Here is a 12,594-nt window from a genome sequence, read left to right on the forward strand (position 1 = left end):
TACTAAACTAATTTTTTCTCCTTAATTAAGGTTACACAGGACAAACTAAAACTTATGGTAAAATAGGTCAAAATAAGCAAAAAGACAGACTGGCTTGGCGTTTACTTCGCCCAACACCTCCGCACCAAGCGCAGGCGTGGCGATCGCTTCGCCCAACACCTCTGCACAGTTTGTATTAATGAACCCGAACTCCCGGTGGCTCAGCACTTCAACTCCCCCTCCCATTCCGTATTTGACCTTTCTGTCCTGGGCCTCCTCCATGGCCAGAGAGAGTCCCACCGCAAATTGGAGGAGCAGCACCTCATACTTCACCCAGCAGTATGAACATTGACCTCTCCAATTTCAGGTAGTTCTTGCTTTCTCCCTCCTTCCCCTCCCCTTCCCAGCTCTCTTAACTGTCTCCGCCTCTTCCTTTCTTCTTCCTGCCCCCCGATCCCCACATCAGTCTGAATAAGGGTCTTGAGCCGAAACGTCACCTACTCCTTCGCTCCATAGATGCTGCCTCACCCGTGGAGTTTCTCAAGCATTGTTGAGTACTTTCATAGAAACATAGATAAACATACAAAATAGGTGCAGGAGGAGGCCATTCGGCCCTCTGAGCCAACACTGCCATTCATTGTGATCATGGCTGATCGTCCGCTATCAATAACCCGTGCCTGCCTTCTCACCATATCCCTTGACTCCACTAGCCCCCAGAGCTCTATCTAACTCTCTTAAATCCATCCAGTAAACCATCCATGGCCAGAGTGAGTCCCACTGCAAATTGGAGGAGCAGCACCTCATATTTCACTTGGGTATTCTAAGACTGTGGCCCCTGGTTCTGGACTCGCCCAACTATTAAGGTAGCAAAGTGATGGTTGCTAGTCATCAGTTTTACATTTCTGTGTATTGCAACCCATCAAGAATTTTATTTATCCGTTTAGTTTTCACCAGGATAGATAATCTATATATTACTAAAACTCTCATCTTGTCTGTGTGTGTGCCCGTCCTGCCCTGAATTACGCCAAAACGGTACACGATTGCACTACAACGTTAGGACCACCTTACCTTTGTCCTGTGGTGCGGTGTGTCAAGTTTGTTTCAGATTGATGGTATATTTTACGTTATTCACAATTTCTACTTTACAAAACCCCACTTTGAGAAAAATGACTTGAAGTTGCAGTGGCAGTTACAGCTATGACATCACAATGGAATCTCATTTACATAAACTGTCCGTGAGCAGTGCTCCACCCGACAATGACATCACAATGGGATCTCATGTACACAAACTGCCCATGAGCAGTGTTTCAGCCCACAATTACATCACAATGGGATCAGCAGCTTCCACCTCAAGGGGGGTAGGGAGGGGAGAGGGGGGAGGGAGGGAGATTTCATTTACAGAAAAAAAACTTGTGGTTTTCCTTCCTTGTGTGGGGGGGGGGGGGCGTGAGCGCCGACCCCCCCCCACCCCCGCACGTAGGGACAATTGATTGGCTCCAGGGAGCACCGACTGAGGGTAGGGGAAAGGCGAGGGAGGGAGTGGGGAAGGGGAGGAGGAGACATTTTATTTAAACATTGTGTTCAGTGAGGGAGTGAGATAGGGGAGAGGTGAGGAATGGGGGAGCATGGAGATAGATGTAGAGGACGGGGGTAGGGAGGGGAGAGGTGTTATGGAGGGAGGTAGGAAGTGACTGAGGGTAGGGGAAAGGAGAGGGAGGGAGTGGTGGGTGAGGGTAGGAGGAGAGAGGAAAAAAGAGGGTGGGTGAAGAGGCGGGGGAGGGAGTGCTGGAGGTTGAGGGGAAATGAGCCGTGCCTGTACAGTTGGGGGCTGTGGGTGAATGGTGAAATAGTGCATTGGGGGAACAGGTTGAGTTGGGGGAACGGGTGAGTGGTGGAATATTGCATTGGGGAAACGGGGCCCAACTGGTCCCACTTGGCCTAGTAATAAAAATTTCATCTGTTCTGCACAATGTGAATTACCTTCTTTGAAATAAAATCGAGTCCTCTCAATCTGAAGCACCACTGCCTACCATTAAATATATGGAATATGCAGCCTTTGCTATGTTGCCAGTTATTGATATTTGTTGATTGATCTAATAGTCTGTTCAATATTCCTGATCATCTACTCAATACTGGTTAATTATGATAAACCAAAGGTCAAGCTATTGCCAATTGTTATTTACTGCTTAGTGCTAGAAATAAAGACCAAACCAAAATTTTGACCAATGAATGACTGGAAACAATATACATCCACAATGAGTTTCTATTGGGTCACATAACCACTAAATATCTTAGAAGGATACTGATGCTGTTTGAAATCAAATCCGTTCAAAGCATATTTGGCTGGAAAAAACCCATCAGAATAGGGAATTTTTTTTTTTTTAGTTTCCTACATGTGGCCAAGTTAGAAGTTAGTCATTTATGTATAATAACAAAGAGGCAGCTCATGTTTACCATATCTTCCATCATTAATATAGCCTACTCTCCAATAGTTAGATACATTTAATTCTAAATTCTTTGTTCCACGTTTGATATTTGTAGTCTTGGGTCTGGATCGGGTTCGAGTTAGCCCAAGTGATTGGAAGAGGAGAGGAGACGTGGAAACGTATTGTCATACATTTCCGACACAAAGCTTTTATTTTGAAATTGTGCCACTTGATTTAATCGAAGGTTTGGAGAACGTGAAAGAGTCTTATTAGCTTATGAGGAAGTGGTGATTCTTTAATTCAGGACAATCCCACAAGGCTATATCTTCCTTATGAGGAAATGCATTTTGGTGCAATCTTTGATCTGTGAATCAAAATATGTTTATTATATTACATGAAATTCAGAGGCCCGTTCATTAATTAAGACATCTCAACACGTCAAACATTAGCTTGAAAATATTTTTGTCTAATCGTACTGCTCTTGTTTAAAATGACACATCGGCAGATCTTCCATTTAAAAGTTGGTCAATCTGCTCAGATTTGCTGGCTTTAAAACATCTAACTGAACGGGATACCTCAGCACAGGCTGAAACAGTAGTTAACATCCAGGTGCCTGGACAGCTGTGCTATGGCAGTCAACTCTTCGTTGAAATCAAGGGAACAAATTTCTTAAAAGTCTTGGCTCTTGGCCTGGGAAATCTGCCTCAGAACCATTTTTGACAGCAGTTCCATTGAAATAAATTAGAGGAAACGTACTAGAAGAATGGCATGAAGCTTTTTATTTGATTTATTTGGTTTTCAAGTGTGGAATGTTTTAGCTTTTTTTTTAGAATAATAGAACTTTTAATTGTTTTTGTTGTATTTTATTCTAATTGTTAATGTTTTTGGATATTTGTGAATGTCAAGAGCACATAACATTTAAACAGTCTCCAACAGCCATTCTGGGAGTGCAGCCTGCTACTTGCATTCTTGAAAAGCCCTGCATAATGTTGTGCCTAGCTGATCATCAGCTCCCAAAGGAACATTGCAAAGACCACCCTGATACAAGAGCAAGTGATTTGTGACCTTATCTATGCCATTAGTCTGTTGAAAATGCAGGCAATTTAATAACCATATAACAATTACACGGAAACAGGCCATCTCGGCCCTACAAGTCCATGCCGAACAATTATTTTCCCCTAGTCCAATCTACCTGCACTCAGACCATAACCCTCCATTCCTTTCCCATCCATATACGTATCCAATTCATTTTTAAATGATAAAATCGAACCTGCCTCCACCACTTCCACTGGAAGCTCATTCTACACAGCTACCACTCTCTGAGTAAAGAAGTTGCCCCTCATGTTACCCCTAAACTTCTGTCCCTTAATTCTGAAGTCATGTCTTCTTGTTTGAATCTTCCCTACTCTCAATGGGAAAAGCTTGTCCACGTCAACTCTGTCTATCCCTCTCGTCATTTTAAAGACCTCTATCAAGTCTCCCCTTAACCTTCTGCTCTCCAGAGAATAAAGACCTAACTTATTCAACCTTTCTCTGTAACTTAGTTGCTGAAACCCAGGCAACATTCTAGTAAATCTCCTCTGTACTCTCTCTATTTTGTTGACATCCTTCCTATAATTGGGCGACCAAAATTGTACACCATACTCCAGAATTGGTCTCACCAATGCCTTGTACAATTTTAACATTACATCCCAACTTCTATACTCAATGCTCTGATTTATAAAAGCTAGCATACCAAAAGCTTTCTTTACCACCCTATCTACATGAGATTCCACCTTCAGGAAACTATGCACAGTTATTCCTAGATCCCTCTGTTCAACTGCATTCCTCAATTCGTTACCATTTACCATGTACGTCCTATTTTGATTTGTCCTGCCAAGATGTAGCACCTCACACTTATCAGCATTAAACTCCATCTGCCATCTTTCAGCCCATTCTTCCAAATGGCCTAAATCTCTCTGTAGACTTTGGAAATCTACTTCATTATCCACAACACCACCTATCTTAGTATCATCTGCATACTTACTAATCCAATTTACCACACCATCATCCAGATCATTGATGTACATGACAAACAACAGTGGACCCAACACAGATCCCTGAGGCACCCCACTAGTCACCTGCCTCCAACCTGACAAACACCACCATTACTCTCTGGTGTCTCCCATTCAGCCACTGTTGAATCCATCTTGCTACTCCTGCATTTATACCCAACAATTGAACCTTCTTAACCAACCTTCCATGAGGAACCTTGTCAAAGGCCTTACTAAAGTCCATATAGACAACATCCACTGCTTTACCCTCATCAATTTCCCTAGTAACCTCTTCAAAAAATTCAAGAAGATTAGTGAAACATGACCTTCCAGGCACAAATCCATGTTGACTGTTCCTAATCAGACCCTGTTTATCCAGGTGCTTATATATATTATCTCTAAGTATCTTTTCCATTAATTTGCCCACCACTGAAGTCAAACGAATAGGTCTATAATTGCTAGGTTTACTCTTAGACCCCTTTTTAAACAATGGAACAACATGCGCAGTACGCCAATCCTCCAGCACTATTCCCGTTTCTAATGACATTTGAAATATTTCTGTCATAGCCCCAGCTATTTCTGCACTAACTTCCCTCAATGTCCCAGGGAATATCCTGTGAGGACCTGGAGACTTATCCACTTTTATATTTTTCAAAACTGTCAGTACTTCTTTTTCTTTGAATCTCATAGTATCCATAGCTACTCTACTTGTTTCCCTTACCTCACATAATTCAATATCCTTCTCCTTGGTGAATACCGAAGAAAATAAATTGTTCAATATCTCCCCCATCTCTTTTGGCTCTGCAGATAGCTGTCCACTTTGTCTCTGTAATGGACCAATTTTATCCCTCGTTATCCTTTTGCTATTAATATAGCTGTAGAAACCCTTTGGATTTACTTTCACCTTACTTGCCAAAGCAACCTCATATCATCTTTTAGCTTTTCTAATTTCTTTCTTAAGATTCTTTTTACATTCTTTATACTCCTCAAGCACCTCATTCACTCCATGCTGCCTATAATTATTGTAGACCTCTCTCTTTTTCCGAACCAAGTGTCCAATTTCCCTTGAAAACCAGGGCTCTTTCCAATGTTTTCTTTAGACTTTAGAGATACAGCCATGGAAACAGGCACTCGGCCCACCAAGTACATGCCGACCAGTGATCCACAAACACAAGCACTATCCTACACTAGAGGGACAATTTACAATTTTACCAAAGCCAATTAACCTCTAAACCTATACATCCTTGGAGAGTGTGAGGAAACCGGAGCACCCAGATAATATCCATAACGTCACAGGGAGAACATACAAACTACATACAGACAGCACCCATAGTCAGGATTGAACCTGGGTCTCTGGTGCTGTAAAGCAGCAACTCCACCGTTGCGCCACTGTGCAGCCTCTTCATTTAGTTCAATAGGGGTATGAATGCAGGGGAAATTGTACTTTTTCCCCATTTCAAACACTCTCAGTCTTAGGTACAACACAGACAGATAGCAGTCCTCCCCGATAATATGCATTATTCCCAACCTCAGATGAAGACAGTTTGTTTATTACTGATATATTTTTCCTCATTTATCATACTAGTATTTGAGTGGGGTTGGCAGTTTTGTATTTTAGTTCCTTTTCCCTAATAAAAATGAACTGCATCAAATCTTCACACATTCATTTAGAAAGACCCTCAAAATTAACCAAAAGCAGAATCTAGTTGTGGTCGGACATACATTTGAATCTCAGCTTAAAATGCTAGGATATGTCATACAACGCCCAGATCAATTGTTTTACACTCGTCCCTTTTTCTCCAACCTAGAGCAAACAATATCTCATTTATATCATAGTATGATTTGCCTGGATCATTCACAACTTAAAAGCTTTTCATCGTATCTTGGTACATGGGGCATTAACAAACCAATACCATTATCTAGATCTCTGGAAGTCATTTGTATAGCGTGGGGCATAACATTAAAAATGTTACTGCATGTAAATAATATAAAGGATTGGAGCTCAGGTATTGAGAAAGCCAGTTGAAATCTATATTTTCTGTAAATCCAAAGTCATTTTAATACTCCTTCAGCTTTAAGAAATGAATGAAAGAATAAGTGTTCACAGTCATGGCCTGATTCTGCACATTCTTTTATGTTATATTCAGTCTTTGTTGAAGATACAGCTGATTAAAAGTAATGACAGCTGTGGATAAACGAGGACAATTAGAAATTCTGCATTCTGATCTTAAATTAATTTGATCTTGTAAATAGAAAAATAAAATATACAAAGGTATAAGCGCACAATTAGAGTACATTGAAGTGTTTTAGATTTGGGCACCTTAATATAGAAAATATGTTGAAGAGATGGCATTAGTGTATAACTGTACTGGGGTAATTAATAGAACTGACAGCCAATAAATCTCTTGGACGTGATAACCTACATTTTGGTTTTGACGGTGTAGAATGTAGATGTGGAAGGTGAACTCATTGTATTCTTCCAAAAAAGAACTCCCACAGCTTGGATGATAGAAAACATACCCCACTATTTAAAAGGAAGGGGAGAGAAACTAGAGAATTATTGATCATTTAGTCTGGCATCATGAATACATATAATGCAGGCATCTATTTGTTAGCCATAGTATTGCAGCCATCTTTAGCTCACATAGAAACATAAAAAATAGGTGCAGGAGTAGGCCATTCGGCCCTTCGAGCCTGCACCGCCATTCAATATGATCATGGCTGATCATCCAACTCAGTATCCCGTACCTGCCTTCTCTCCATACCCCCTGATCCCCTTAGCCACAAGGGCCACATCTAACTCCCTCTTAAATATAGCCTAACTCCCTCTTAAATATAGAACGTATTTATGAATGAAGATTATGTTTATCAAATGTGTTGACATTTTTAACGATACATGTGGTGTACATGGACTTTCAAAAACCTTCAATGAGCTGCTTAACAAGAGATTATTAATGTTAGTCATATTAAGAATAATATACTCATATGGATTAAGGCTTAGGTTAATGGACAGAAAGTGGGATAGGAATAAACAGGTTATTTTCATTTTGGGAAACTGTGACCAATGGACTGCCGCAGAGATCAGTACTGGAGCCCCAGCTGTTCACAGTTTATATCAGTGATTTGGATGAGAGAATCAAATGTAATATATTGAAGTTTGCCGAGGATACAAAACTAGTTTGCAATGTGATGAGGTAGCAGAGAGCCTTCAGAGCAATATAAACAACCTACGTGAATGGGCAGGCGGATGTAGTGTAGAAATATGTAGCGTCATCCAACTTGGAAGGAATAAAACAAAACATATTATTTTTTAAATGAAGAGAGATGGAGAGTTGTTGTTCAAAGGGACCTGAATCTTGTTGTATACCAGTGAGGTTGCATCTGGACAACGGTCTGCTCCTCCTACTTAAAGAAGCAGATACATGTGATAGATGGAGGACTGTAAGGGTTCACCAAGTGGATTCCTTGGTTGTGGAACTTTCTTGTGAGGAGAAATTCAGTAGGCTTGGTCTATACGCATTAGAATTTGTAGAATCAGTGATGATCTCATTCAAATACATAAACTTCTCAAGTTAACGTGTAAGTTGATTTTTCCTTGCTGCAATGCCTGGAACTAGAAGCCATCTTCTCAAGGTGAGAGCAGGGCTTTCAAACAGAGATGAGAATAAATGTTTTGCTCCAGGGAGTAATGAATCTATCCAAGAAGCTGTAAAGCCTCTGCCTCTTGAGTGTATTAAAGAATGTGATCAATAAATGTTAAAATGTTAAGGTAATCATTGGATGCCTGTACTGAGGGATCAGTCATGATCTTACTGCATGTTGAAACAGGTTCAGGGGCCAAATGTCCTACTGCTGCTTCGATGTATTATTGAAGCCATAGCACCCTAACCTTAGCTGGCATAACCTCTTTGGTTCAATGGTAGCACTCTTGTTTCTGGAATATGGATTCAAGTCTCACGTTTAAAATTTGATCTGAAAAATGCCATTCAAATGCAATATCAAAGAATATGGAAATTGTAATTTTAACCTGCAACTGTCAACTAGGATACCTTCTGAGTCTCAGGTGAAAGTAAAATATGGCATGGCACTCTTTTGAAAAAGGAACTGCAGATGCTGGTTTATACCAAAAATAGACACAAAATGCTGAAGTAACTCTGCAGGTCAGGCAGCAGAAAATGGACGTGACGTTTCGGGTTGGGACCCTTCCGCAGACTGCGTTATATAGTGTTATACTGGCCAGTATTTTTTTTTCAGTCAACATAAAAATGGTTTATCTATGTCTATCATATTCTCCTTAGTGGTAGATTGCAAATTGGCTGTCATGTTTCCAGTTTTACAGTCATGATCACACTTCAACAAATGATCTATTAGTGTTTTGGGAAATTATGTAAGTTATTTTACTGTGTTGTGGTTCTTTAATCATAGAGTATAACTAATAGTCATCTTCACTACAGAGTTTGAAATAGATTATGTCTGCTTTTATAATTGGTATGCTATTTTGGAAAAATAAATAATTTTCAGGCAAGCTGTTTAGAGAGTTATTCACTCACTATACCATCGCGAATGTATCTTTTTTTGCTAATTAACTATAAACATATTGGTATTTATTAATTTCTTGAGGAAATATTTAGAACATTATGTTTTTTTTGATGAATTAAGATGCTCCATGTCCTTAATAGAGATAAACATTATTTTTTTTCTTTGCAGTAACCACTGGAAGAAAAGCAATGACAATGTGCCTTTCATTTCTCATCTTTTCCAAGCCTTTTACCTTTCAGTAAGTAATTCTTCTTTTTATGTACAAAAGTGGCACATTTGATATATGAAGTGGTAATGCAGTCTAATATCAAAGCTGACGTTCTTCCCACACCACTCAAACAACTCAAATAGGTATATTATTTCTGGCAGAGCAGTATGTAGGATGGTTAACATTGCCCATGTTCATTTTGTTTTCATATATAGTCCTACTTTTTTAATTTTTCAATGTTTCTCAGTAAGGTTCCCTTCTCTAGGGAAGCATTCAAAACATCTTGCACTTGTAACATTTTACATTTTGAGAATGAAAGTCTACTTCTTGCTACCAACCAACAAATCAAGTCAACTTTATTTGTCACATACACATACAAGATGTGCAGTGAAATGAAAGTGGCAATGCCTGCGGATTGTGCAAAAACAACAGACAGACTAGAACAGAACCAGTATTTATATTTTAGAAAAAATAATTAAAAAAAGACACAACACAACAGTGAATTAGTCCCTGGTGAGGTAAGAGTTTACATTCCTAATGGCCTGTGGGAAGAAACTCCGTCTCATCCTCTCTGTTTTCACAGCGTTTCAGCGGAGGCGTTTGCCTGACTGTAGCAGCTGGAACAGTCCGTTGCTGGGGTGGTAGGGGTCCCTCATTATGTTGTTGGCTCTGGATCTGCACCTTCTGGTGTATAGGTCCTGCAGAGGGGTGAGTGTAGTTCCCGTAGTGTGTTTGGCCGAACGCACTACTCTCTGCAGAGCCTTCCTGTCCTGGGCAGAGCTGTTCCCAAACCAGATTAAGATGTTGCCGGACAAGATGCTTTCTGCAGCCCCAGAGTAGAAGCACTGAAGGATCCTCAGAAAGACTCTCGCTGCTCCCCTTCTGTGTTTCCTCTTGCTCTCCACCTCTACGGATCGCTTTGATTTATAGTTTTTACACTTTACCCTACCATATCTCTAGTCTCCCCCTCCCGTAACTCAGTCTGAAAAAGGGTCTCAACCCAAAACGTTACCTATTCCTTTTCTCCTGAGATGCTGCCTGTCCCGCTGAATTGCTCCATCATTTCGTGTCCATCTTGCCAATTAAAAAATTGTCCCATTGTATTTGGACTCTTCATCATATTTGGCAGGATAGTTCTTGTCAACTTTATATTTTTCTCACAAATTAAAAGCAGTCTAACTTGTATAACCTGTGCTCCTAACACAAATTATTGATAAATGGAATCAGCTTTGATGGTCAAAGTCATGCAATTTGATTCTATGACCAATAGCTTGTGGAGCAGCCATATATCCCTTTAGGATTTGTAATTTGTCCCTTGTTAACAACATCCAGTATAAAAGTCTTTATTATGTCTTGAATTAAACACACTGCTGAATTTGTAAATTTAGCCCACTATAACCCCTGAACCTATTGAATGGCATGTTATAACAACTATTATAGTTGTTATGTTGCCCTTTTAATTTATCTCATATAAATTTATTAAAATGGAATTATGTTACTCTTATTATTCTATGGACACTAAAAAAGACTATGGTTGTAGTATGTCTGTACAGCAGCTTCAGGATCTCATTGGTGATAGATTATCGCAGAGAGAATTAGACCACAAACAGTTGATGTGTATTCATTAATATATGACCACTAAATAGTTTTCCTCTATTCTGACCATGTATTTGTCCTCACTAATAACATCATCCTCTGCTATTTTTATTTTGTTTTCTTTCCCTCATCCCACTCTATTCATTTTGGAAGAACGTAAGAATGGTTGTCACACATTTATTCATGTTTATTTTTTTTAACTTTTTTGTTACTGTCAGTTGATTACAGTAAATTGCGAGGCTACTCGGAGAGATACAAATGAATCCATTTTCAATGTATTTTTCTAATGTAATAATACAGAAATATTACTGTCAGGTAAGTGGTGCTCACTGACATTGATAGGGTGTTACTGATATCAAAGTTTCAACTGTCTGGTGGATCATTAGAAGTTCTACATTACTAATCATATATTTTTATTTCTCTTCAAGCTATATATGGTCAGGTCTTCTGGTCATAATTGGAATCTTCCTGAATATTTACAGCAAAAATAAGGACAGAATTAGGCTGCCTTCACTGCGTAACGTTTGGAATATAATTCAGAAAAAACAAACAAGTTCACTGTCCCAGATGGTGTAGATCCTATACTGGTTTTCACTTCTGACATGATTGAGCAAAGCCGTCACTGGATGGCCTTGACAGGACATTCTGCAGAAGCGCACTTGTGATGTATGCCCATTACTAATACAACCGATGATGTTAGTTGGATGATAAACAGACTTAATCAATCGTACGAATTGTACACATGTGGTAAAGGGAACAATGCAAGGTTTGGACAATGTTTACCATAAATATCACAATGATTGTTTGCTAATAATGTGTACAAAATTCCAGATTTACAAATTGCAATTCTCTCACTTGCTCCCTCTGTACTTTGTTCTTCATTTGAATTCTGAGCAGTGGCCTGTTGTTTTTAAGATTTGTAAATGAATCAAATATGTGTTTTGCTTTAGATTTTCTTCAATGGAAATTACAAACTGGGATCAATTATGGCTAAATGTGTGTGTGTGTGTTTTTTTTCATCACATGTGTGTGCAGTTTAATTGAAGTAATTATAGTATAGTAGCACTTATTGTTATTTATCATGATTGTACAATTATATATATATATCGTAACTATATCATTTAATGCACATTTTCCAAATGCATGTCTCGCTCTTGATCAATTTGCATCAAAAATTGTATATATTTATATTATATATATATATTCACCTTTTAAGTATTTTTGATGCAAATTGATTGTATTCCTAGATCAATCCACAGCAAGTGAGATGCATTTGGAAAATGTGCATTAAATGATATAGTTACGATGAGGTATGTCATGAAACGTTTATTGGATGGTGACCGTAGCTCGGTCAAGATTTCTTTATTGTACTTAACTTCCTACATTGCAAAAAAAAAGTAGTAAAACATGATTACCATACATTGCCAAAATATTTTGTATCATCTAGTGCCTCAAACCTAGTCTGCTGTTTACTTTTCATTAAGAGCATGAGAAAAGGCAAGGGCCAGAAAAGTACAAACACATTGCAGTGTTCCTCAAACTACCCTATTACCAAACCAACTTTGTGTTATGATCTTTACATCTTTCTGTTTTTGCACAATGCCTTTTTAATCCTTAATGATTATTTTTTTAATTAAGTTGTATTTCAACGTGTTGAAGTTTAGATGTATTTTGTTACAAAAAGAAGAAACTAAGTAAAGCATATTGCTAAAATTTCAATTTTTTTGTAGTTAGTAGATTTTTTTGTGCATTAATGCGTTTATTGGAAGAATTTACATCCATTTAATCATCATTATTTATGTAGCAGACATTT

At 38.8% G+C, this 12,594-nt stretch overlaps 1 protein-coding gene across 1 annotated transcript in view; it reads left to right on the forward strand.

The window, feature by feature from the left end:
* slc35b3 (solute carrier family 35 member B3) overlaps window positions 1-11,776 on the forward strand; it is a 42,085-nt gene extending 30,309 nt beyond the window's left edge. The window contains exons 8-9 of the mRNA XM_055634793.1: window positions 9,146-9,215; window positions 11,210-11,776. Of these exons, the coding sequence (XP_055490768.1) occupies window positions 9,146-9,215; window positions 11,210-11,357 (218 nt within the window). The 3' untranslated portion in view covers window positions 11,358-11,776. The remainder of the gene's footprint in view (window positions 1-9,145; window positions 9,216-11,209) is intronic.
* Window positions 11,777-12,594: the final 818 nt, after the last annotated feature.

This window comes from Leucoraja erinacea, chromosome 4 (genome assembly GCF_028641065.1).
Source record: "Leucoraja erinacea ecotype New England chromosome 4, Leri_hhj_1, whole genome shotgun sequence".
NCBI classification, from domain to species: domain Eukaryota; kingdom Metazoa; phylum Chordata; class Chondrichthyes; order Rajiformes; family Rajidae; genus Leucoraja; species Leucoraja erinaceus.